We start from the raw sequence: 27,463 nt of genomic DNA, 5'->3' as shown, positions 1-27,463 counted from the left end.
CATGGTGTAAGCCTAGCTCACAGCAACCTCAAACTCCTGGGCTCAAGCAATCCTTCTGCCTCAGCCTCCCGAGTAGCTGGAACTACAGGCATGGGCCACCATGCTCGGCTAATTTTTTCTATATAGTTTTAGTTGGCCAATTAATTTCTTTCTATTTTAGTTGAGACGGGGGGTGGGTCTTGCTCAGGCTACTTTCAAACTCCTGACCTTGAGCGATCCTCCCGCCTCGGCCTTCCAGAATGCTAGGATTACAGGTGTGAGCCACCGCACCTGGCCTAAGATGTTCTTAATAAACATGTTCTTAAATGAAAGAGTCCATGTTATCCAGCCCCAGTGCCCAGTGAACAGTATGGAGCAGGCAAACTTGTTTTCCTCCCAGCTGGTTGTCCAAGGCTCCTCTCACTTGGGATGGGAAGTCTAGGAGGACTCTCAGGGGGACTCCAGTAATAGGAGACTATATGTTGAGAACATCCAGGAAGACACAGGTTTGGGGAGAGACATGCACTGAGTGTGTGATACAGTCCCATGCTAAAATGACCTGCTATTTATATACCACATCCCTGGCCACACAAGCTTTGATTAACTATATATGGACTTAACTGCTCAGTAAGGCTGGCAATGGCTCTTGACCTCAGAGATAATGAACCAATAATATCCCAAGAGATAATATCAATTATAACCTTTTTAGATTTGAGCTGTCTAACCACTCTTAAGACAGATACAAAATAGCCTTTTGTCTACTTTCTCAGCATCTTTTTCACTTAGCTGATCTTTACAGATAGTTTTCTCTTCTTCCATTGAAGTATTCTTTTATAAAACAACTATTTCCCTGGCTGGGGTTAAGGGACTACATCTTATAGGAAGAGCCAGTTGGATTCTAGCTCAAGTGTGATATTTATTCCCACCAGCAGTGGTTAAAGCAGAGGTATCACCAAATGACAGTGTCAGCTAAATAGATCTAGCATTCAATGAGGGTGACAAAGGCCATCTCTAAAAAAATGGATCTGGATTTATTTGAATTGAGAAATTTGTGCTTTTAGAAATTACTTTCTGTGTCCTCTCTTGCTTTTTAGAGTACTCATGTTGAAGTGCACATTGATAGCTATGAAATTGAATGAATTTTTCAGCCTTTCTTGGGAAAACCAATTTAATAAGAAGATTTTCATTTTTCAAGCTAAAATAATTTTTAACCTAATATTTAGGTTACAAAAATGGCCTAAAAACCGTCAATGTGCTGTGCCCGCTGTATTGATATTGAGCTCTGATGCAAAGCAAAGACACGTTCAGACCGTTTAGGAGGTCTGTGTTTCGTTTGCCTGTTGCTATAACTCCTTACTAATCGGATAGCAGAAATGTTAGCCCTTTTATCCCTTTTTTTTTTCCAGCTTGTAAATCAGCTTCTGAAACCAAGGTGATATCTCATGCTGTCCGGCAGCCTGTTTTTCTTCGCAGCATGTCAGCTCCTTCTGACCTGGAAATGATTGGTAATGAAGATTTGGAATTTACTAGAGCAAATCAGAGGTGAGTGGCTAATGGCCAGGGTTGGGTTCCCACACGCTGCTGAATGCCTTCATCAGGACAGGCCCCTGAGCGTGATTCTCGCTTGCCCGTCTAATGCTGCCCTGTGCTCCCTGCAGGCGTCGCCATGTGACCAGCCACCGCAGCAGCTCCTTTACCCTCCTGCAGTCGCTGGCTATCGAGGACAGCAGGGACAAGCCCACCTACAGCGTCCTGCTGGGGCAGCTGTTTGCTTTCATCGGCACCAACCCCGACCAAGCCGTATGTAACGTTTTGCAGACTGCAGATGAATCGCACCTGGCAGCGCGAGGGGTCTCGTGACAGTTAGCAAGACTCAGGCGTTCTCTCTCTCTCATGCATTTCAGGTGTCCAGCAGCAGCTTTCTTTTGGCTGCGCAGACGAGGTGGCGGCGGGGAAACACCCGCAAGCAGGCCCTGGTGCACATGCGGGAACTGCTGACAGCCGCCGTGCGAGTTGGAGGAGTGACGCATCTTGTGGGTCCAGTGACAATGGTCCTTCAGGGAGGACCCAGGTCCGTTGTTTCTGTTAATTTATGCTATCCCGTCTAGAGTGGGCAGAAGCTATTCCAAAGGTTATTCCTGGGGCCAAAACATAGGCAGTGGTATTTGCTAATGGTTTTCCCTAAAATATTATATTTTTATAGAATTGGTACATGATTTTGCAAAAAAAATGCAATATCTTAACAGTGTAAAAGTCTCTTTACTCACCTTTCCCTCCTAAATTCCACTCTGTCCATTAATAGCTTATTGTATCAATTACACATACATAAACAACTATTTAATTCTCTGTGAACATAAGTGTGTATGTGTGTAACCTAATTCAGATTATATTACACGTACCTTTCTATAACCATGATGGTTTTGCTCATTGTTTTTTTTTTTTTTTTCTTTTTTTGCTTGGAAATAGAGTCTTACTCTGTCGCCCAGGCTGGAGTGCAGTGGCCTGATCATAGCTCACTGCAGGCTCCAACTCCTTGGCTCAAGCAATCCTCCTGCCTCAGCCTCCCAAGTAGCTGGGACTACAAGGTGTGCACCACCACATCCCAGCTAATGTTTAAAAAAATTTTTTTTGTAGAGTCGGGGTCTCACTATGTTGACCAGACTGGTCTTAAACTCTTGCCTCAAGCAATCCTCCCACTTTGGCCTCTCAAAATGCTGGTATTATAGGCACAAACCACTACACCTGGCCTCATCTCTGCTTTTTCACGTTAATACGTATAGATCTGCATTTGTCATTTTTAAGAGCTTCACGGATCTCCATTATATAGATGACTATTTGTCCTTTTATTTAACTCATCTTCTACTGTTGACTCATATAGGCTCATTTATTTTCCCTCCCTCCTTTCCTTCCTTCCTTTCTTTCATTTTTGCTTAGTTTTGTTTTTTGCATAAGCAAAAGAGCTTCAATAAATATCCTTTTGCCTATATTTTCATATACTTTAGAAATTATTACTGAGTCGATTTCTAAAAACATAAGTATAGATACTTTGAAGAAGATTTTGTAACTTATTTGCCAGGAATGTTACTATACATGTTCCCTACTGGGCTTCAAAGCTCTTCAAGTAGAAATCGTATTTCTCTACAAACCTTGGGCTGGAGCTGCTGTCTCTCCCGGCAATTCTGGCCGACAGGCAGAGTGATGGTGGCTAGAGAAAGCGTGCTAACTAACAGCTGAAGTGCATATCTTGAGAGATTGCTATGTCAGCTGGGAGAGGTCAGGCTTTTCTCTGGAAACAACTCCAAAATCTCAGTGGTTTAAAAGACACAATTTTTGGTCTGGCTCATGTCTGCTGTGGGTCCATCCTGGCTTGTGGAAATCACAGAGAGGGAGGGGGCTGTCACCTTGAGAGCTCTCAGCCCCCCTGTCAGAGCTCTGGCTCATTGGCCAGACCAGTCCCTGCCCACCCAGCCACAGCATGCTCAGAAGGAAATACTCAGTGATTAGCACTCACGATTACCACAGCCTAGTCCCAAAGTGATTTCTCCATGTCAGTGGCAGCATTATTCTTTTTCCTTCAGTTATGAGTGTCATTGGTCAGCAAGGTGAAAAATCCAGAAAATGCCAAAGAATAAAATAAAACCACCTCTAAGTCTACCATCTCAAGATAACGTCTGTTAACATTTTGGTGTCTTTGTTCTAATCATCGACATCTCCTGTAGGGTTTTTAGTGATTGAGTAGCACTGTATCGTGTTCTTGAAACTTCACTTAACCAATTCTCTATTTTAAAACTTTAGATTAGTTGTATTTATTCATTTTTGCTATTATAAACAATGTTATGTCTCATATTGTTCTAGATAAATCCTGATAGTTTCAGTTAATTGCTATAGAATCAGCCTGTGTTGTGTTTTTACCTTGGGAAAGTCTTACTTTATATCAATAGGGCTCTCTTACTATGCTCATAATTAAAGCGTGAACTTAAAATCACTGATTTTCTCATTAATAAAATTGCATTTACAGTATTCAGTGTTGCATGGTATATTATGTATGTGTCTTAAATAACTGTCTTTGTTATCAAATAAGTTTGGGAAACGTTGGATACCATTTCCCTGCTTTTAGAGAGGCTGTGCATTTTAATCTTATTAAAGGCTCTGAAAAGTTCTGCAGCAGAGAACCCTGTTTTACTTTCCCTAACCCAGGATTTCCCAGACTTTTCTTGACTGTGGAGCATTGTGTTTGAAGCACACCTAGAAATCTTGCCCGGTGGCTTTGTGTGGTTTGGGAAACACTGAGCTGGGTGTTCTCCAACACCCTTCAGTGCTTGAATCATCCGGACACTCTGGGTTTCTCAAAAGGGACTCTTCTCTCATAGTCATGGCCACTGTTCCCGTCGTGGTTCAGGAAGCCTCAGCTTTGGTTTCTGTTCCACAGAATTGAAGAACTCACATGTGGTGGGATGGTCGAGCAGGTCCAGGAAGCCTTTGGCGAGACCATGACCTCTGTCGTGTCTCTATGTGCTCGTTACCCTATCGCTTGTGCAAACAGCATCGGACTCTTATGCACCATACCTTACACCAGGTAAGCACAGAGGTGCCTTTTACTGTGTGTGAGTGAGACCACAGTACAGCCACTTAAGTAAAAGTGGTTTTTAATTTAAAAAATTGGACTTTTTGCTTTGAATATCCAATGACTAAGTAAACAAGCTTTTCTCTTGACAGATACCTAAAGTTCCTGCGTAAATTTCTTATCGAGTTTGTACATGACCCAATGCAGCCATTAGGATTACATTACATTGTGAAGGATAAGGATGTTCAAAGAAAAATAAAAGGTCCCTAGGAAATTAGTTACATATTTGGCAGAAATATTTTGCATATACGCATTTATTTCCTCTCTTAGGTCACTTAGTTAATAGTTTGAAGATGTGAAGTGATCATGGAGTCATTCTTTGAATCCCCTTACGACAAAACCTAACATTTTCCTCAGTATGGCAACCTTGAGTTGATTCCATTGATTTTTACTTTGCTGTTCTGTATGAACAAACCAGATTTTGAAGTTCCTTATTTATGAAGGAAATCATCATCATTAGAAATAGTTTTGTGTTTCACTGTACATGGGCAGCATCCTAAGTTGTCGCCAAAGAACTATCCTGACATGCTTTATGCCCGTTTGGTAATCCGAACCTCCCTTGCGAGTCCCCGGAGGTCAGTCAGTTATTCGTATTCCGTGCCCCCTGCTCTCCTCTGCCAGGAGCGAAGAGAAGTGCCTGGTGCGCAGCGGCCTCGTGCAGCTCATGGACCGACTGTGCAGCTTGAGCAGCCAGACCGAGGCCAGCTCCAGCGAGAAACAGACCAAGAAGCAGAAGGTGGCCACCATGGCCTGGGCCGCCTTCCAGGTGCTTGCCAACCGCTGCGTGGAGTGGGAAAAAGAAGAAGGTGAGAAGCCAGACTCCTTTCTAGAGCTCGCTGATTGCTGCTTCTTGGTGTGTTCGTTCGCTGTGTTTTTGTGCCGGATGGGGGTGGAGAAAGGCTCTATTAAATTGTATAATCTGATGAGTTTAATCAGTTAATGATTTCATGAGGGCCTTTTCATCAGTATGGTTCTGTGAAACTTATGGCTATGCTTTGACACTGAATGATATCCTAGCACCCTGGAGAACCCCAGAGAAATTGAGAAGTTACTTTTCATTATCTTCTTGTCAACAACACTGCTAACAGTGTCCAAATTATTTTTTGAGGTGATTTTGTAGTTGCATTTTCAAGGTAATCTTTCCAAGTTAGACTCTTAGTGACTAATTCAATTTTAAAAGTAAACTTTTTAGTGACCAATCTAATTTAAAAAGTGCACTTAAAGGATAAATTTCCCCATAATATCCCAAGTCTATATATATAACTTGTTTGTTTACTCATTCACTGTGCATTTTAATGTCTCGAGAGTTTATTATATGTCAGGCAGATGATGGCATAAGGCATTGTCCTCTCTTTAAGAAATGTGGTCTGGGCCGGGCGCGGTGGCTCACGCCTGTAATCCTAGCTCTCTGGGAGGCCGAGGCGGGCGGGTTGCTCAAGGTCAGGAGTTCAAAACCAGCCTGAGCAAGAGCGAGACCCCGTCTCTACTATAAATAGAAAGAAATTAATTGGCCAACTGATATATATATAAAAAATGAGCCGGGCATGGTGGCACATGCCTGTAGTCCCAGCTACTCGGGAGGCTGAGGCAGAAGGATCGCTCAAGCTCAGGAGTTTGAGGTTGCTGTGAGCTAGGCTGACGCCACGGCACTCACTCTAGCCTGGACAACAAAGCGAGACTCTGTCTCAAAAAAAAAAAAAAAGAAAAAAAGAAATGTGGTCTGGCAGGGAAAATAGACCAAAGCACAAATACCTACAGTGTAACCAATGCCACAGTCGGTGGATGCCCAGTGCTGTGGGAGTACAGAGGTTCCTAGGTACCACTGTGCTAGGGGGTCAAACAAAGCTGCTCAGAGAAGCACTTGAGTTAGTCTTGAAGGATGAAGAGGACTTTCAAGGAGAACAACCAGCGAGTGTAGACTCATGGATTCAAAAGAGCATGGGAAGTTCAGGAAATGACAAATAATTTTTTGTGGCTCTTATGAGGGATACTTGTGGGGCTCTGGCACTACAGTGCCTGTGGGAAAGATCCAGAAAGGAAGGGATGAGTTAAAAAACCAAGATGGGCCAGGTGTGGTAGCTCACTTTTATAATCCAGGTGGGAGGATTTCTTGAGGCCAGGAGTTTAAAACCAGCCTGGACAACATAGCAAGACCCTGTCTCTATAAAAAAAGAAAGAAAGAAAGAAAAAATTAGCTGGGTTTGAAGATGTGTGCCTATAGTCCCACCTACTTGGGAGATTGAGGCAGGAAGATCGCTTGAGCCCAGAAGTTTGAGGTTGCTTTGAGCTATGCTCGCACCACTGCACTCCAGCCTGGGTGACAAAGCGAGACCCTGCCTCAAAAATAAATTAAATTAAAAATTAAGATGTTTTTATCACCATTAAAATGATAATTCTTCCCTATCAAAGTATGTTCCTTGGTTATATATATGGATGAATTATATTCAGTTTTTATTAAGAGTAATGTCTCTCCCCAACACTGAATGATTTTTAAGTAATATCTTTTTTATGTGTGTATATTATCTAATACTAAATGAAACACAGAGCAAGATAAAGAAAAATTAGTCAGCCGGGCACAGTGGCTCACGCCTGTAATCCTAGCACTCTGGAAGGTCGAGGTGGGAGGATTGCTTGAGCTCAGAAGTTTGAGACCCTGTCTCTACTATAAATAGAAATTAGCTGAACAACTAAAAAATAGAAAAAATTAGCCAGGTGCGATTGTGTGTGCCTGTAGTCCCAGCTACTCCGGAGGCTGAGGCAGAAGGATTGCTTGAGCCCAGGAGTCTGAGTTTGCTGTGAGCTAGGCTGACGCCATGGCACTCTAGCCCAGGCAAGAGAGTGAGACTCTGTCTCAAAAAGAAAAAAAGAAAAATTAGTCGAGGGCAGGGCTGGCCACACCCGCAGGCTATCCATAGCTTCCTGGGGTTTTCACCGAGCTCTTTCTTCCTTTTGCTCTGAAGGGGGCTCCACAGAGGCCGTGCACTCGGGGCTGGCCCGCCAGGTGTCCAGCCTTCTCACGAACCACCTCGCTCGAGCAACTGAGTGCTGTGGCAACCAGGCTGCTGGAAATGACGCCCTCCAGGATGTTCTTAGTCTCCTCAACGACCTCTCAAGGTATGGGGGTCCGGCCCAGAGCTGCTTTCCTCTAGAATGACTGGTGCTGGTTGTCTTAGAAACCTCTCAATTACTAGGCTGCTTGGCAGACCCCTGCCTCAAGAATAATGATAAAGAAAAAGTCTTGAAACATAGGATTTAGTTCTAAAATGTAAGGAGTGTTTAGGTGAATAGCTATATCATAAAATAATACACATTAGCATTTGCTTTAATACCTTATAGGCAGCAGCTGCCAGCCTTTTGAGTTGTGTTCAGTACCCTCAAATCTTGCCTTCATTATAGCTAGATTAAAGAATAACGAGTCAGGGCCTGTAATTAACTCACATTCTCATGCTGTGTCTTTAAAAGAAGATATTCTATGGTGGTTTAATAACCCCTGTGTGAGCCACGAGGCCCATAAAAGCTTGTCCACCTACGACTGTGTTTTCCCACTTCTGTGGGGCTCTATGTGCTTGCTTTGTGAAATATAACAGTTTCTCCTGTGGCCGATCCCAGGGGCCTGTATAACCCTGTATGGTAGCTTTGGGCTTGAAACGCTCATTAAGAAAAAATAAATGATAAAATTTGAAAAGGCTTCAGTTTGGGTTTCCAAGTCTTGGTGCTCCATGAAATCACCCTAAATCTAGGATCTCAATGAAGTAAACATCAGAGATCAAAAAACATTCAGAAATCTTTTGAGTATTATTGGTCATTTGGTCTGGTCAAATGTTTATTAAAAAAAAACCCTTAATTCTTCTTCACAAAAAACGTTAGTGCCGAATCCATTTTTTCTTCATGAAATCTGATTTCATGGTTTGTTTACCAGTCAGGCATCCTCAAACTACAGCCCACCACATGCCGCCCGCAGGGTGTTTTTGCCACCGCTGCCTGTCCTGCTTAGCAGCCGACTCGTCCCGGGCCCACTGTGTGCACTCTCCAATGGTCTAAGGGACAGTGAACTGGCCCCCTGTTTAAGAAGTTTGAGGACCCCTGGTTTACCTCATTTAGGGAACTCTTGCTTCTCAATGCCTGTAGATCTACATTTCTTGTTTACCTTTTCTCCCTTTTTCCCAGGAGTCACATAGGTAAAGCCATCCTGAGCCAGCCAGCGTGTGTGTCCAAACTCCTCTCCCTGCTGCTTGACCAACGCCCGTCCCCAAAGCTGGTCCTTATCATTCTTCAGCTGTGCCGGGCGGCGCTGCCACTGATGAGCGTGGAAGACTGTGGAAACGTGGAGCTCCCGCCCTGGAGCTACTCTGTCCCCTCCTTAAACAGTGAGCAGGAGGATCCCAGCGACCCAGCTTCCAAGATCGCCTCCTTGCTCTTAGCAAAGCTGGCGGATTACGTGGTCCCGGGTAAGCAGCTCCTGAGCAAGAGCATGGCACTGCAGGGCACACTGGCACCTGTGCTTCCTGTGATGAATGTCTTTATCATGGGAGATGGGAGCGGGGGTGGGGTGTGGAGATCCCACACCAGCGTTTTCCATGTATAGCGGAGCAGCTGAAACAACACTACCGTCTTTCTGAATGGGTTTTGCTTTTTGCTTAAAGGATGTCAGACAGTTCTTTCTCCAACCGCTTCCGAGCCTGACACAACATTGACAAAAAGCAGTCCCAAGAATTCCTTAAAAGGAGATAAAGACCCTGGAGAAGAGAGTGAAGCGGTGGATGGCAAGCTATCTATATTTATCCATAAGCGGGAAGACCAGTCATCCCATGAAGTCCTCCAGCCATTGCTAAGGTGACTGTAATGATTGTGGTAGCTACATGTCATCAAGCACTGCCCGTGGCCCAGGCACTGTGCTACGTAAGCCCTTTACGTATATTGACTGTCTCGGCCCTCTTAACAACCCTAGCAAGTTAGTGTCATCCCTGTGGTGACACACGAAGAAACTGAGGCAGAGCTGAAAGACAGACATAGGCCTCTCTGACCACAGAACCCAAGCTCTGAACCACAACTTGGTGTACTGCCTTTCCAAACCCAACAGAGAGCCAAAGCCCTATTGCCAATGTATTGTCATGGGAAGTCTACAGTGGGACTTGGGCATTGAGAAGGAGTGAAGCAGTTTGGTTTTCAGGTGTTGGCATCCTTCAGCTGTTGATAAAACTAGGCGTACCATGGACTGTCAGGTAGAGAAATAAGAGGCACTTTTTTAAAGCTTTAATTCATTAAATTATGAATGATATGGTTACTCAACAAGGAAGCAAAAATATAATTATTGCCCAGATATTACAAGCCTATAGGGACTTATGAGTGAGATTCGGGGCAAGAGGAAGGCCTGCCACCTAGCACAAGGGAATTTAGAACAGATATTTACGTCTGTGGAAGAATCATCTTTTCAGATAAATGATCTCATGATGTCATCCTCATAATTGGGTCCCTTGTCTGCCATTATGGCAACAGAAAGCACTAATGGGATAATGGCGTAAGCTGAGCAGGGCTTAGGTAGAAATCTCCAAGAAACATTCTTGAGCATTGCAATCCATCATAGTACAAATTTGGTGAAAGATTTTTTTGGAGAGCCAATTTCAGGAGGCAGGAGAAACTGAATTATTAAAAAGGAAGATCCAGTCATTGGCCCCAAGACACCAAATTCAAGCTGTTGTTAAAGTTCCTTTGGGGATATAGCTGATGTCCTGCGTGCCAGGCCCTGCCTTTATTCTAGGTTCAGATCGCCGTTTTTGTTCAGCTCTTTCGTTGGTGCATCATTTTCATGTAGATTTTTAGATATTGTTACAACTCTAAAAACGGCTGTTGTTTGGGCCCTTTAAGCAGTAATAAACCATTTCCTTTTGAAAAATTGAGAGTCTTACTATATATGGATTTTAAAAGCCAGTTTTAGCGTATAATGAGGGCCTGACCGTGCCTGGGTGAACCATGGTGTGCGACCCACCTGTCACAGTGCCTGTAAGGTGTGCTCCGCTCTCTGCCTGCCTTTTTTAGTAGCTCAGAAGGACGGCCCTTCCGACTTGGTACTGGCGCCAACATGGAGAAAGTTGTGAAGATGGATCGAGACATGACCAAGGTAACCTCATGGAGGAAACCTGCTCCAACAAAACCTATTATAGAAGAGTGTTTGCCATGCTTTAGATTTTCAGGAGAAAATTTGAAAAGAAAAAATGAGCTTGAGTTGTCAAAAAAAAGAGGCAGAGTGAGACATTAAAGTCAGTGGCTTAACTGAAGCTGTTTTAAAGAAAACCAGTCCACTTGAGACCAGGAGTTCAAGACCAGCCTGGGCAACCTAGCAAGACCTTGTCTCTACAAAAAAACAATTTAAAAATTAACCAGGCATGGTGGTGCATGTCTGTAGTCTCAGCTACTTGGAGGCTGAGGCAGGAGGATTGCTTGAGCCCAGGAGTTCGAGGTTACAGTGATCTATGATTGTGCCATTGCTCTCCAGCCTGGGCGACTAAGCAAGACCCCATCTCAGATGCATACATGGATGATAGATAGATACATAGATAAATAGATAGAACTAGTCAAAATCAGTTTGTCATTAATGCTAAATTATAATAGAGAACTTGCAGTTTTGACCTGGAAATTTTTTCTTTACTCTTTTAAGAAAGTTTTATGGCCTAAAAATAGTTTGAAATTGAAGAGAGGTGAAAAATTGCTAAGAGAATAACAGATGATAAGAATTACAGACAAATCACTCATAAAAATATGGCCGGGCGTGATGGCTCACGCCTGTAATCCTAGCACTTTGGGAGGCTGAGGCAGGCGGATTGCTCAAGGTCAGGAGTTCAAAACCAGCCTGAGCGAGACCCCGTCTCTACCAAAAATAGAAATAAATTAATTGACCAACTAAAAATATATATACAAAAAATTAGCCGGGCATGGTGGCGCATGCCTGTAGTCTCAGCTACTCGGGAGGCTGAGGCAGTAGGATCGCTGAGCCCCGGAGATTGAGGTTGCTGTGAGCCAGGCCGACGCCACGGCACTCACTCTAGCCTGGGCAACAAAGTGAGACTCTGTCTCAAAAAAAAAAATAAAAAAATAAAAATAAAAATATGCACAGGCACACAGATAATTAAGGGAATAAAAACAACAGTAATGTATCATTTTTCACCTGTCAGACAGGTAGAGTTAAGAAACATTGGTAATACCCATGATTGTCAAGGTGAGGGTAAATATATATTTTCAGCTGTCCAGAGGTAAACACACAGTGTGTTCTTTACAGCTTTGTTTGAAAAACATGTACCCCTAACCATAAAAATAGTAGATTAGTTAAAGAAATCGTTACATTCATATAATGAAATATCCTGCAACTATGAGAAATAATGACGTAGATTTATATATACTGATTTGCAAAAGTACCCATGATATATTGATAATTGGAAAGCTGCTACAACCATTTAGGAAAAGTAAAATTGTAAGAAAAATAAAGGTAATAAGGCAAATAAAAAAATATATATATAAAAAAAGCTGTGGGTGTGGTGAGACCTCATGATTATGTATGTCAGAATTTGCATGGAAGAATCTAGATGACTGACAGTTATCTCATGCCTTCACCCAGTCCGAGATGTTTATGGAGACATTAGGAGAGCATGCAGCCTTGCTATAGAAATTTAGCTTTCTCTATATAATATTTTATGTTTGAATTTTTAAGAAATGAGCCTGTATTGCTTTGGTAGTGGGCAGGGGGAGAGATTTGAAAAAGCATAACACTGGGAAGAGTGAAATGAATATTCTGAATGTCTGCAAACTGACCCCTCCAGGGTGGCTGTTGCGAAGTGATTACGGAAGAAGCCACAGCCGCCCTTCGGAAAGCGACCAAGTGGGCACAGTCAGGCCTCATCGTCAGTGTCGGGCCACCTGTAGAGTCCATCAACCCAGAGACTGTGAGTGGACTGTCCACAGGCGACAAAAAGAAAACCGCCCAAACCTCCATTTGCCGAGAGAGGAACTCTGACCTTGCAAGGTGAAAACCTTCCCCATGAACCCATCCACCCGTCTCAGACTGAATTTGTCTTCAGGGTTTTAATTGTCTACCATGCCCTTGACCTGCTGGAAATGAAGAGTAGTGGCTAAAAGTATCCGTCATAGTAATTACTCTCAGGCCGGGTGCGGTGGCTCACGCCTGTCGTCCTAGCTTTCTGGGAGGCCGAGACGGGCGGATAGCTGTTGCTTCAGGGGTTCGACACCAGCCTGAACACTGCCTGAGCACAGTCAGACCCCGTCTCTAAATCTAAAAAAAAAAAAAAAAAAAAAGTAATTACTCTCAGAGTAGAGTCTGGGCGCATGTCGGGGAGTAATGCCTGTCCAAGTGGGTCTGAGGTTGTCACGGAGGAACAGGGAGATGTTCTTGGATGAGTGGACATTTACAGCCAGAGGATTCTCCTGAACATTGGTAGACTCCAGTGTCGCCACCTTTATTTCTTTCAGGCAGTATTTCCCCACTGCCCCAACTGCACACACAGACCTCTTTCTAGGAGTAGAAAGGACGTGTGAGTGTCCTGTCTGGGAATTCTGTACAGAGTGTTTTGCACTTGCAGGCTGGGAGTGTCTTTGCTCCATCCTTGTGGCTTATGCAGTAAAAAGTTTGAAATCTGTTATTTCGCAGGATTTTTCAGATACCCCAGAAAATACAAGGGAACTGATTTCTTCCTAATGATAATGTAGCATTTAATTTTTTAGTCAACAAAATCCACTTCGTTTTATATAACTAGAAGATGTTTCCCTCTAATGCTAACCCTGACAGCCACTTCTCTGCCATCTTAACCATCACTGGGCATTGACAGTTTTCCCTGTTGACACTTGCAGGACTGACCCTGTCCGCCCGTTTATCAGTGGGCACGTGGCAAACAGCATGGCAGCAGAAGTGATCGCCTTGCTGCACAGCTTGCTAATGGCGCCCGAGTCAAATGCCGCTCAGATATGGACCACGACAGCAGAGAAGGTCAGTGCAGTGTTGCTGCTGAACTGAGGAAGTGGGAGGGAAGCTAATTAGAATTAGAACCGTGCCCAGCAAGGGATATTTTAGTAAAGAGGGATTTCCCATATTAGCCAGATATACCTATTACCTGTTTTTCCACTGGAGTTTGCTTTGATTTCGTAGTTTCAACTCTGTTAACCTATATCTCCTATCAGTGCCGGTTCTAATTTTGCAGAAGACAGGACAGTTCTCTCAGAGAAAGAATGACAGCCCTTGTTTCTTCTTCTTGCTTGTGTTGGATTGGTACTGACATTAGGAGATCATGCAGCCTGGCTTTATTGGATTTGTTAAGTGTACTCACTAAGCCCAAAGAGGCTGCCGTGTGATTTACACTGCCTGAGCGCCCTGTCAGTGAGTAATCCATCATTACAAACAGCAGTGCAGTGGCCTGAAACCAGAGATCTGTATCAGCTCCCCCTCTGCACAGTGGCTCTTCAAGTGAACCCCTTACACCATGTCCTAAAGTAATCGAGTGTTGACAAGTAGGCAGTATGCTGGGATGATTTTCCCTCAGGTAAATGACTGCTTTATTTTAGGGGTTTTATTAATGCAATTTAGTTTGATCCTCTCATATTTCATAGCTGTGTGTTTCCAGTTTTGTCTGATTACATTACATAAGGCACATATGGGCAAAATGTCCCTGGCTATACCTGATAATCCTTTTTGGTCCCTCCCATGTCTAGAGTTCCTTCAATGCGTGAGACCCAGGCACATACACACTTTGTCATCCTTGGTATCAAAACAACCAGAGCTTTAACTCGCAGCGCATGGGCTGCTTCTTATATTTAGGTTCTGTCTCGGGCACTGATGTACATTCCGCAACTGGGGAAATACGCAGAAAGCATTCTGGAAAACGGCAGCAGCAGCGGCAGGAAACTTGCCAAACTTCAGAGAATCGCCCGCCAGGCCGTTGCTGCACTGTGTGCCCTGGGGGGCTTCAAAGAGACAATCAAGATAGGATCCGAGGTCCAGGTAACCAGCCACCACTTCCCCCAGGTCATTGCTTCTCCTGTATGTAAGCTTCCATTGATTTATTGATCATCTGTAAGACAAGCATCACGCACTCGGGTGGGCAAAGAAACCTATTCCTTCAAGCTAAATAAGGAATCCGAGACGCTCTTGGAATCTAATTCACACTGTGCTGCACATTTAGATATTATTGCAATACTATATAACATTAGTTGCAATACTTGTGTCCTATAGTATCGTTAATATCAATTTTAGCATTGAAAGTTTCAGATGACAGCATGTTGTGAAGACTTCACTGTTCAGTTTTAGGACCTGTTGTTTTAATTCATGTCTAGGGCTTGGTGTCTGTATTATAATAAACTGCTGCTATAGTGCGCATAATAACAGCTGTAAATTCTCTCTTCCCTATTGTCTCATGAGACAGCTGCTTGCACATCAGAGCCGGTGGGTAGTGCTAATTCGTCTCTGTCTCTAGGTTTTAGGTAGAGGAATATCAGGAAGCATCGGGGTTGTGGCTTCTATCAATGAACAGGAAGGTATAGCTACGGTCAGATTCCTACCCATAGACTGTAGAAAGACTTCGCAAGCGTCAGACACATTGACTATCCCATTGTCTAGACTTTGTGTTCCAAGATCAGAGGTAAGGTGATTTTTAAATGCTTCATAAAATGTCACTGCAAATGGTAACCATGCTGTGATGAGTAATGCACATGCAAAGTATAGAAGCACAAATACTTGGTTATCTTAAATTTTACTTGTGTGTTTATCTATATATTGGTTATAACTAATGTAACATATATGTGAAAATTTTCATCTAGATGACGAAATTCATTTCTTTGTTGGTTAGGAATATTCCACAGTATGGCCGGGCATGGTGGCTCACGCCTGTAATCCTAGCACTTTGGGAGGCCGAGGCGGGCGGATCGCTCGAGGTCAGGAGTTTGAAACCAGCCTGAGCAAGAGCGAGACCCCGTCTCTGCTATAAATAGAAAGAAATTAATTGGCCAACTAATATATATAGAAAAAATCAGCCGGGCATGGTGGCGCATGCCTGTAGTCCCAGCTACTTGGGAGGCTGAGGCAGCAGGACTGCTTGAGCCCAGGAGTGTGAGGTTGCTGTGAGCTAGGCTGACACCATGGCACTCAGTCTAGCCTTGGCAACAAAGTGAGACTCTGTCTCAAAAAAAAATAAAAAGGAATGTTTCACAGTATATTATATTGTAATTGTTTTGATATGGTTTGCAATTTTCTATGTGATTTTATGTTTTTAACTCAAAATTTGAGAATTAACTCCGGATAATAACAACACCCTCATTTCCTGTGAACTAACTGCTTGAATTTAACTTTTTGCCATGCCCCTCCGATGACCATCAGGCATTGCCTCTTCATAAACTGTCCATTACTGAGAAGGTAGTACAGGCAGTCCAGTCCATGTTGCTTCCTCAGGAGGGGAGTCTGTCTATTCACACCTCGCTTCCTGCAACAGGAGATGGGTCAGCTCCTGTGATGGCAGTCGTTCGGCTCCTGGCTGAGATAAGGACAAGGTGAGCACCCTTCCCAGCCTGCCTGAAGTGCTGAGTAGACGGGCCACCAGAGTCAGGGCTTAGTGGGTCCACAGCTTGAAGCTCTTGCCAACCTGAGTAACAGAAACCATTCTCTTACACCATCTTTACCACGCTTTGCTGCATTCCCCAATTTCTACACTTAAAAATAAAGTTTAGCTGCTCACCTAAGAAACAGCCTATTGAAATGTCACGTATGGAACGCATACATAAGGTTCCACTGATTTACTTTGGTAAATAACTGCCAATTTTTTTTTAATGGTTCAGGCCACATTGATACGTATCTGGTCTGTCACTTTACAAACTGATGACAGGAAAACCAGGCCATGCTCACAAGGTGTTGATGTAAGAAAGGAAAAGAGTCGTCTTCTGCAATTACATGTATTTGCCATTTAATAGCAGTGACAAGTTTCTCTTTTGACAGTGGAACATCTCAGAAAGTTCTAGTATGTATGTTGAATCAGGTGAGAGAGATCAGCATACAGATTTTCCCAGCTTTCGGATCCCTCTTGCTTTCGGAGCTCTAATAGAGCCCGTGGAACACGATTTAGAAAACGCTTTCAAGAGATAGGGCTGATTTCTCACCTGGGCACTTGGCGTCTTCATTTAATGGAGATGGCACCGTTTTCCTTTTTCTGATCGTCCGTGCAGTGTCAGCAGTTGCTATGTGGGAAGAGAGACTTGTGTGTTTCCAAGACAATCCAGCTCAGAAAAGAGCAAGAGGAAGGGGGAGTCTGAACCTTGTTGTGAACTGGGGGACAAAATTGATTGAAATGTTTTTCACAGTTGACTCTTTAGAGGATGAACATTGATGACTTTGAAATATTGTAAATCTTTTAACATTAAGAGCATGCCTGGTCATGGCCCAGCTTTTAGAAGACAGCTTATTTTGTGAAGAATTCATACAACAGTGCCCGGCAGCTGTGGAAGTTCTTAACCTCGTAGCCCAGGAATGCAGTGCTGGTGAGTTGCTGTCACTTTCCCCGCCTCTCTGTTGGGTTGCGTTTTGTCAGCACGTTTGCAATACGATAACATCATGTTAGCTGTGTTTACTCACACACACACACACACACACACACACACACACCCAGTAGCAGCTGAGCTCTAAAGACAACACTCACCACACTCCCTTTCATCCCAGACCTAGAAATATAAACACAAAGCTTTCCGTCCATACCAGCTAGGAAATCAGCATTTTTCAATTTAGCTTTAGGACCATGTCAGAGTGTTATCCTCATTCCTATTAATTCGTTGCCTTTATTTCCCTATTGAACTATTTCTGAGCTTTCTTTAGGGCCGGCATATGTATTCTGACTGTTGTCACTGGCTACATTTGAATTCTAAGTGAAGAGTTTGCACTAAAATCCGTCCCTGGGGGGGGGGAGAGAGAGAGAGAGTGTGTGTGTGTGTGTGTGTGTATGTTTACAGAAAAGTTCAAACAAATACAAAACTCAAGGGACTAGTATGATGAACCCTCCTCATGTTTCCATTACTCAGTTTCAACAGTTGAAAACTCATAGCTGATTTTTTTTTTTAATCTGTACTGCACTCCTGGATAATTTTTAATCCCGTATATTATTTGTAAATATTTTAGTATGTATCTCTAAAGAATAAGGACTCATAAAACAAACATCCACAATACCATCATCACTTCTACATTATTAACAATAATTCTTTAATATTACTAAATATCTAAGCTGGTTGCGGTGACGAGTGCTTGTATCCCCAGCTACCCAGGAGGCTGAGGCAAGAGGATCACTTGAGCCCAGGAGTTCAAGTCCAGCCTGGGCATAGCGAGACCTTATCTCTTAAAAAAAAATTACATATATATCGTCAGTGTTCAACTTCCTAATTTTCTCATAAAAGTCATTCTTGTTTTTACATTTATTTAATTGAATTTGGATCCAAATAAAGGTCACACATTATAATTTGTTTGTATGTCAGGCTTCAAGAAGGTGTAACGGTGATGACAATGTAAAAAGAGAGAGTTCCAGAAGTAGTTAGGATGATGCCAGTGTCTTCAGACGAGATAAAAAGCACCTGCCTAAGGAAGTATGGAGCTGTCACTGAGTGGCTGGCTTTCTCAGCATAGTTGCTGAGGCAAAGTTGTCATTTATGCATTGGAATGAGTTTACAGACTGTTCTAGAAGTTACTTGTTATTATAGCCAAAAATAATCAGTCTTTTCTTTCTTGAGTTTAAAGTATAGGAACTTTTTATTGCCACACTAGATACTATAAAATCTCTTACATTAAGACTGCCTCATGGCAAACATGCCTCCCTGCTCACTTCCTTTCCCCCTAAGAATTGCTTTTACCTTATTGTAATATTTAGTATGATTCCACCTGTCTGCATTGAAATATGGCCATGAAACTTGTTACTAGTTATAAGGACATTGTTACAGATGTTATTCGCTATATCGTCCAGGATTCTATGTATGAAGTAAGTCATTTTAACAAAAATAGTTGGGCTCCTTATGACTAGTTTACCGTTGTTTAATGGACTTGATGAATCCTGGAACTGAACAGTTTCCCTCTTTGATTTGGCCACAGGGAAACACAGATCTAACTTGTGCCCCTAAGTGTAAATAAAGGACCAGTCACACACCTCACGGCCTGGCCTCACTCCTGGCTCCTCTCTGACTCTGGACGTGCCTCATCTTTCTTCCATCCTTTAACCCATTTGTGGGATTGTGTAGTATCTTAGATATCTATAGCTTCCCTCTTTGGTGTCCATGTGTCTGTAGCTGTGGTATAAGTAGATACGTCTTTCTCCACCCTCCTAAACAAACCCTGTGCTTTACTTCTACTGGACTATACTGTAGTCCTCCTAAGACATCTTTTTTTAAATTGAGGTATAATTCACACACCATACCATTTGCCACATTAAAGTGTACAATTCTTTGGATTTTAGTATATTCACAGAGTTGTACAACTAACACCACTACCTAATTCCAGAACATTTCCATCTCCCCCCAACCAGAAAAACACCCCCACATCCATTAAGCAGTCCCTCCCGATTATCCCCCTCCTCCTAGCCTCTGGCTACACTGGTCTACTTGCCGTCTCTACGCATTTCCCTGTTCTGGGCATTTCCTGTAAATGGAATCACATAGTATGTGGTGTTTTATGCCAGGCTTCTTTGACTTGGCATAATCTTTTCAAGATGGTTCATGTTATAGCATATGTCAGCACTTCATTCTCTTCTGTGGCTTAATACCATTCCACTGTATGGATTTACCACACTTTATTCATTCATTGATCAATTTATCAATATTTGTTTCTGCTTCTTGGCTGCTGTGAATCATGCTGCTATAATCATTCATGTACAAGTTTTTTTATGTGGACTTATGTTTTCAGTTCTCTTGGACATATATACCTGGGAATGGAATCGCTGGCTCATATGGTGGTCCTATGTTTGACTTTTGAGGAACTGTATTGTTTTTTATTTTTTGAGGTTTTTTTGAGGAGCCGTTTCCCACAGTGACAACCATTTTGCATTTCCACTAGCAATGTATGAGGGTTCCAGTTACCTCGTATTCTTACACTGAGATTGTAAGACAAAGACAACACTGGCATTGTTTTTTAGAGTATAGTCATCCTAGTAGGCATGAAGTGGTATCTCAGTATGGTTTTATTTTGCATTTTCCTAATGACTAATGATGTTGAACACGTTTTCACATACTTATTGGCCATTTGTGTATCTTCTGAGAAATGTCTACTCAAATCCTTTGCCCATTTTTTAATTGGGTTATTCATCATTTTATTGAGTTATAAGAGTTCTTTATACTCAACATACTAGTTGCTGTTCAGATATGATGTGCAAATATTTTCTTCCATTCTGTGGGTTGTTTTTTCACTTGATGGTATCCTTTGAAACACACAAATTTTTCATTTTAATTAAGCCCAATTTACCTAATTTTATTTTGCTACTTGTACTTCTTTTTTTTTTTTTTTTGAAACAGAGTCTCGCTTTGTTGCCCAGGCTAGAGTGAGTGCCATGACGTCAGCCTAGCTCACAGCAACCTCAAACTCCTGGGCTCAAGCAATCCTGCTGCCTCAGCCTCCCTAGTAGCTGGGACTACAGGCATGTGCCACCATGCCCGGCTAATTTTTTCTATGTATTTTTAGTTGGCCAATTAATTTCTTTCTATATTTTTAGTAGACGGCGTCTCACACTTGCTCAGGCTGGTTTCGAACCACCTTGAGCGATCCACCTGCCTTGGCCTCCCAGAGTGCTAGGATTACAGGCGTGAGCCATCACCCCTGGCCACTACTTGTGCTTTTGGTTTCATATTTATAAGAAACCAGTGTCTAATTCGAAGGTCTTTTACACCTATATTTTCTTCTAAGAGTTTTATAGTTATAGCTGTAGGTATTTTTATGTCTTTGATCCATTTTAATTTTTATATATCATGGGAAGTATTCCTAATAACTCTTGGACTTTCTCATAGTTCCAAGCTACCCAGAATTCCCTTCCTTTTCTGTTTATTGAAATTCCATCTTTTCTAAGATCTAACTTAATTTTGTATTCAATAAGCCTTTCTAGATGCTGGAATGAAGTAATCACTCATTCATCTGTGCCTGTGCTTGTGCCTTATATCACATAATCTCAGCAGACAGCCTTGTCCGGTACTCTTTGCTGCGTGTGTGTGTGTGTGTGTGTGTGTGTGCGCGCGCATATCTTCCCTCCCAGAGCAGGGCCTTTGGCTCGTATATCTTTGTATTCTCCAACATCTAGCAGTGTGCCCTGCTCATAGGAGGTGTTCCATAGGTATTCAATTTTTAAAGATCAATTTAGATGACAAGAATAGTAGCCTTCATTTATTAGATGACAAGAGTAATAACTCTCCATTTATGGAGTGCCTGTGCCAGGGACTTGGCTAAGGGCTCTTCTTGAGTTATTTTGTCTCATTTTCACAACCACCTGTGAGACACAGGCGCTGTTCCTCTGTATTGGACAGAGACGGTGAATGCCGAGTACTGGAGCTGGGTTCTCAATGCAGGCATTCTCCCACATTGCTGTGCAGCTGAGCTACGCGTCGAAGACGGAGACGTCTCAGGGCTTTTGTGTTCTCGTAAGGGTTTGAGCAAGCTCTGTACGGGAATTTCGGGAATTTCGCTGTTTTGACACTGCTCCAAAGAAGTGGGCACCCTCTCGGGGGTTGTGGGAGTTGTTTTCACAGCCCCGCTGTGTACGTCTGCAGGAGAGCGCCTGGCGGTCGTGGAGGTGCAGTGCGAGCGGCTGCGGATGCTCTACCGGGACTGTGCTCGGCCCCCGCCGCCTCCCCTGCAGGCCGACCGGAGACAGGTGAGCCCTCCGCGGCGCTTCCGCCCCCGCCTGGTCACCACGCCTGTCCTCGTCCTCATTCTCGAGGAAGGCTGGCAGAGCAGCAAGTTAATGCCATGTAGGAAGAGCGTTTGCAAAGCCATTTGGAGGTGCACTTTCTGCAGTGACATGCAGTCGTCTTCGAATGTCAGAGTAAATTGAGCTGACATTCTGGATATTGAAAAATTACAGCAGGGGAACAGAACCTACTAATTTATAAATAATTTCTGTGTGTTGTGAATAACAGAAAAAGAAAGCTTTTTAGAATCTTTAGATCTCTAGTCCATTTATAATAAATACTATGTAGAGAGAGAATGAGAGTAAAAGCGGCAAAATGTGAAAAATTGCTACATCTGTGAATGGTCTTAGCCGTTATTCACAATAGCCAAGAAATGGTAACAGCCCAAATGTCTACCACCTGATGAATGAATACACAAAATATAGTGTAGCCATCCAGTGGAATACTATTAATATTTGGCCATAAACAGGAATGAAGCAGCCACGCATGGTAGCACACCTGTAATTCCAGCACTTTGGTAGGCCAAGGTGGAAGGGTTGGAGTTTGAGTCCAGCCTGGGCAACATGATGAGACCCCTTCTCTTAAAAAAATCAGAAAAATTAACCGAGCATGGTATCACAGACCTGTAGTCCTAGCTGCTTGGGAGGCTGAGACAGGAGGACCATCACAGCCCAGTTCAAGGCTGCAGTGATCTATGATCAGGCCACTGCATTCCAGCCTGGGTGACCAAGCAAGACCCTATCTCTAAAAATAAATAAAAATAATAATAGTAGAAAAAAGAATGAGGTGCTGATACATGCTACAGCATGGATGAACTGTGAAATTAAATATCAAGTGAAAGAAGCCAGGCACAAAAGACCACACATTGTATGATTTCATTTGTATGAAATGTCTAGTGCAGGTAAATCTATAGACAAAAATAGATTAGTGGTTGCCAGGGGCTGGGAGCAAAAGAGAGTCGAGGGAAGGAGAGGGATGGGGATTGACTACTAATGGGTACAGAGTTTCTTTTAGTGGGAACAAAGCATTCTACAGTTAGATTGTGGTGATGGTTGAAGTACTGTGACTATATTAAAAACCATTGGCATATATACTTTAAATGGGTAAATTATACGTTATGTGAATTATATTTCAACAAAAATGGGTGCATCTAAGTAAGAGTATACAAGACTTGTATTCTTGCAATTTTTCTATGGGTTTGAAATTATTTTTTTTAACAAAAAAAGGTAAAAATATATAAAAGTGTCATCTGAAATCTCAACATCTCCAGTTACCATTGTCAACACATGGATGTATAATTTTTAAAAACAGAAATGGATTTCTTCTGTCCATATTATTCTGTATTCAACTTTTTCCCCTCGGTAGATGGCAAATCCCTTCCTGTGTCAACCAACAGAAACTTTGTGTCCAGCACATACTTGTGCCTCAGTTTATTCACGCAGGCGTTTGTCGCCAGGCATCTACACGGCCTTCAGCTGTCGCCGTTGTGGTGATCCGACATGTGTCTTTGGAGCTAAATCTCTGTATCTCTGCATCTTCCAATTCTTTCTTTAGGAAAAGAAAGTGAAATTGATGAGTTAAAAAGATACCCTTTTGTCGAGAAGCTTGCAAATTTTATTAGCAATTGTGAAAGTGAAAAAATGAGGCAGCTAACAAAACAAAAAATTAAAAAAGAAGTGACACCATGGTACCCCTTTTTAGCTTGAGCTGAATATGGAGTCATAGGAATATAGCTTGTGGTTATGGATTGAACTAAAATTTGTCCTGTGTACATGGGGCCTGTGAGAGGATAGGGGCCTAGTGTATGTTTGCACATGTGTGTAAAGAGGGGGCATATGTAACAGTTCACACCTCGCTTGTTGCAAGGAGAGAGAAATGGTGTCTTAAAGGTATAGTAAAAATAGTATTATGAGCATGCGAAAGAGAAACATTAGAGGTATCGGAATTAACAGTTAAAACAGTGATAATTTCTAGGGAACATGATTGGACATAGGGAGGGGAACTGTCTTTTTTTTAAAAAAGTTCCCTTTGGAAAAACAGATAATGCATTTAAAATACGTATATGTCTAGATTTCGGTTTCTTGAAGAGAGCAAAAAGAAAAAAATATTTAAATTATTTATAGAAAAAATTAAAAATAATAAAAAATAAATAAAATATATATATGCCTATATTTTAATACCGTCAGATGAGACTTATTTGTCTTTTTCGAGAGGGCGAAGGAATTGATGTTGGCCGTTCTATTGATGAGGTTTTTTATGCCCCGTGCAGCCCAAAGAGATTACGTGGAGCCCGTCACGCGTGTTCCCCCCCGTCCGAGCCTGCATGTTCTCGTCTCACCTCACCTCCGTCACCTTCCTGGCTGACCCCAGCGCTGGGGGAGGTCTGCCCCGTGGCACTTTCATCTATGCCACGTCACCGCTGCCTGTTCAGGTGAGACGTCACATGGCACACTCTTCGCCTCTTTCCTTCAAATTTGAAAGAAAAAGCAGGTTCTCAGGCGCGGGCTGAGCCCTCTGATTGTCGCCCCTTTCTGGTGTCTCTGCAGGCCCCGTCGTTTTACTGGGAAATTGAAGTCGTCTCCTATGGAGACACTGACGACGACACTGGGCCGATGGTTTCCTTTGGCTTCGCCACGGAAGCGGAGAAACGGGACGGGGCTTGGACCAATCCAGTGGGCACTTGTCTTTTCCATAAGTAAGTGGCTCCGATTGCTTTCCCTTAAAAAAGTAGATCAGTATTCCAGAGGACAGTGGACGGTAGCTTCCCACAAGGTGTTTGTTTGTGGGTGTTCAGGAAGCCAAAATAGAATTCCGTTGTCAAATTAGTTTGGGAAGAGCAGAGTGTTATTTTTCTTTCTTGGAGATTTACAGTGCGCGTTAGCAAGATCCCCTCCTAGTTGTCCTGCAACAAAAAAAATCTGTTTATTTCTCAGCTCCCATATCATTTTATTCTATGAATAAAATGATAAAAAATAATTGTTTTTTTTCCCATTTGGGAAATACTGGTGTGGGTGTTTTAATGTTAGAGTATTAATATAATCTCAAAAGTGTGGAAAACACCAGTTGGAAATGACCATGTTTCTGGGGAGAGAGTAGCTCCTGTGATTTCTGATCACTCTCAAGCTGCTGAACGCCCTCCCCGATCACTCCCTCCCGCCTCCGTGTCGGCCTGCCGGCCTTGCCTCTGACCCCCCTTCTGGGTGCTTCTCCTAGCAACGGCCGCGCCGTGCACTACAACGGCTCCAGCCTGCTGCAGTGGAAGAGCGTGCGCCTGGACGTGGCCCTCTCTCCCGGTGAGTGTGGCGGGCGCTTGCCCGCATCTTCCTCCTGGCTCCGAATAGGCTAAACGTAAATAAATTTAACAACTGCGAACGGGCAGTCTGTCTTTGGGGGCACACCAAATACTTGTCATTGCTGCCCCGTGGTTGACGCAAACCCCTTCACTTTCGGAGCCGTTACCACTGGGGGCTCCGTTTGGTGACTCGGGAGCCACGCCTGCTTTCATTCCTCCGTGATTAGAAAATTCTGAGCTCTTGCTCCTCTCTGAAGATGAGTCTTTCACCAACTGTTCAGTAATGAGCAGATAAATAGCCTCAACAAAAAGAGAGCTCTGCCACTCTACCACTCGCCATGAGGAATGCCTTATTGATACATACGGGCTGTAGACTTTGCTCTCAGTAGCCTGAACGTCTCGTCCAGCTGCGACATATATTCTGCCTGATAGTTTCAGTCACATAGACAAGTCAACGCAATTAAAAAAAAAAATCTATCCTCTGCCCTTTTTAGCCTCCATATAAATAATGTGATCTGTACAGCCGCTGAGTTGGGATTGATCCTGCCTGCTCCAGCAGAAGCAAAATACCAGAAACGTCCTTCTGACATTAAAAGCAGCCAAGGCCGGGCGCGGTGGCTCACGCCTGTAATCCTAGCACTCTGGGAGGCCGAGGCAGGCGGATCCTTTGAGCTCAGGAGTTCGAAACCAACCTGAGCAAGAGCGAGACCCCGTCTCTACTATAAATAGAAATAAATTAATTGGCCAACTAATATATATATAGAAAAAATTAGCCGGGCATGGTGGTGCATGCTTGTAGTCCCAGCTACTCGGGAGGCTGAGGCAGAAGGATCTCTTGAGCCCAGGAGTTTGAGGTTGCTGTGAGCTAGGCTGAAGCCACGGCACTCACTGTAGCCTGGGCAACAAAGTGAGACTCTGTCTCAAAAGAAAAGCAGCCAAATACATCAGCTACTTATTTTCAGATAATACATCTTAGCTTCATCCCTGATAAAACTTACATGGCTATATGTGATAGACGATCTGGAATGTCGAGATGGGGAACACGAAGTCGCTCCATCTGCTAGGTAACCTCTGGCAGCTGCCTGAGGGGTACTTTGCCATCACTTACCCTGAAGGGAGCTGCTTGTTAAGTTGCACTGTGCCTGGGAACAGAGCCTTTTCACTCACAGTCAAGCTGTGACTTGCAAATCGTGTCAGGCCAGAGTCGTTTCTCTCTTGCTTTGTGGAGCAGAACTCTGACCTCTCAGCGGAGCACTTACCTAAGCACTTTAGGCACAAAAGGGTGTGTGGGGAGGGAACAGGAAGCATTGTCAGGGTTTTTATTTGCTTGTTGCTTGTTTTGTTGTTTGGGTTTAGCAATTTTGGTCTTTGAGAAGATTTTGGACTGAACCTTGGGTGCACAGGCTGCCTTTTTCTTAGAGAAATGTATCTGCGTAGACTAGGAATTGGAACCCAATTTTTACAACAGAATCTCAACCTGTGTACCAGTGTGGGGGGTCCATTCATCAGCAGATACTTGCTGAGCCTCTCCTCCCTGCTAGGCCCTCCTCTAAGCCTTGGCGATGCCCTGGGGAACAATGACAAGGCCGCAGCCACTTGGAAGCTCCCCATTCCAGTGGTATCTAAGCCATAGGAGGCTCTGTGATCAAAACAGACCCAGAGAACTTGGTGTACTTACGGCAGAGTTTACGGCAGATGAGTTATAAGGCCACACGTGCTAGCAGCTTGCCTGAGGCAGCCAGCGCGTTGGTTCCGTAAGTCCTGTCCTGCTACCCAGTCCCATCAGAAAGCAGCTTGGCTGGTGCTATCTCAGCTTCTTGCAGAACACCCTTAAATATTTTCAAGTAAGGGGACACAGTGGGATTTAATGGTCTGCCTTTAGCTTACATCGTGGGGGGAGTCTTAAATTATGTATTTTTAAGGCCATTTCTGAATCTTCCACAAATTTACAGGGAAGATACTACCCTTTTACCTTTATGCCATTAGTAATCCTCCACGTGTCAAAAGAGCAAAACTTATGTTCCTCTATTTAAAAAACTGTACCCAGTGTTTTCCATTTTTGTCTTGGCTGCCAGGAAAATAAAGGCTGAATTGAATGTGTAATTGCAATTAACTCGGACACTAGGCATTTTCCTCCTTCTAAGTAATTTGACATCTTTTTGAAATGGTTTCTTTGTATTGTGTTGCTTTATATCTATTTAAATTCAATAGCTTCATGTCCTTTTCAGAGGTAACTAAGGACATAAATAGTGATATGTAGGCTGTCACACTGGCTACAAATTAGAAATGTGGTTAATAGTCAATAAACAGGGGAAAATGTGTTGTTTCCCTCCTGTTCCCTGCTGTAGGTGACGTGGCAGGAATTGGCTGGGAGAGAACCGAGGGGACCCCGCCGCCTCCAGGGCAGCCAGCCAAGGGCCGGGTGTACTTCACGTACTGCGGGCAGCGCCTCTCGCCCTATCTCGAAGACGTCTCTGGTGGCATGTGGCCAGTGGTTCACATTCAGAAAAAGGCAGGTTACCTTGCTGGGAAAGGAAGACAGATTCTCCTTAGTCATTTGTTCTTGTCAGGGGTGGACAAACGAAAGGCACCAAATGTGCCTGCGTTGTACTCGGTATGTGACTCACAATGACAAAAGGAAGGGCAGAGCCAGCCTGAGCACA

General features: G+C 43.4%; 1 protein-coding gene across 5 annotated transcripts in view; it reads left to right on the top strand.

The window, feature by feature from the left end:
* The window catches only part of HECTD4 (HECT domain E3 ubiquitin protein ligase 4), a 179,885-nt gene that overhangs the window by 111,649 nt on the left and 40,773 nt on the right, over window positions 1–27,463 (top strand). For all 5 annotated transcript variants that reach the window (XM_075996573.1, XM_075996572.1, XM_075996571.1 and 2 more), the window contains exons 30-49: window positions 1,386–1,521; window positions 1,638–1,779; window positions 1,884–2,050; window positions 4,409–4,555; window positions 5,225–5,409; window positions 7,564–7,717; window positions 8,771–9,051; window positions 9,247–9,436; window positions 10,640–10,721; window positions 12,415–12,617; window positions 13,460–13,595; window positions 14,421–14,603; window positions 15,076–15,240; window positions 15,975–16,144; window positions 17,010–17,125; window positions 21,368–21,471; window positions 23,778–23,939; window positions 24,055–24,203; window positions 24,722–24,801; window positions 27,149–27,312. In XM_075996573.1, coding sequence (XP_075852688.1) covers window positions 1,386–1,521; window positions 1,638–1,779; window positions 1,884–2,050; window positions 4,409–4,555; window positions 5,225–5,409; window positions 7,564–7,717; window positions 8,771–9,051; window positions 9,247–9,436; window positions 10,640–10,721; window positions 12,415–12,617; window positions 13,460–13,595; window positions 14,421–14,603; window positions 15,076–15,240; window positions 15,975–16,144; window positions 17,010–17,125; window positions 21,368–21,471; window positions 23,778–23,939; window positions 24,055–24,203; window positions 24,722–24,801; window positions 27,149–27,312 — 3,116 coding nt within the window. The remainder of the gene's footprint in view (window positions 1–1,385; window positions 1,522–1,637; window positions 1,780–1,883; window positions 2,051–4,408; window positions 4,556–5,224; window positions 5,410–7,563; window positions 7,718–8,770; window positions 9,052–9,246; window positions 9,437–10,639; window positions 10,722–12,414; window positions 12,618–13,459; window positions 13,596–14,420; window positions 14,604–15,075; window positions 15,241–15,974; window positions 16,145–17,009; window positions 17,126–21,367; window positions 21,472–23,777; window positions 23,940–24,054; window positions 24,204–24,721; window positions 24,802–27,148; window positions 27,313–27,463) is intronic.

Source organism: Microcebus murinus, chromosome 22, assembly GCF_040939455.1.
Source record: "Microcebus murinus isolate Inina chromosome 22, M.murinus_Inina_mat1.0, whole genome shotgun sequence".
Classification (NCBI taxonomy): Eukaryota; Metazoa; Chordata; class Mammalia; order Primates; family Cheirogaleidae; genus Microcebus; species Microcebus murinus.
This window is presented reverse-complemented; position numbering and strand designations above follow the sequence as displayed.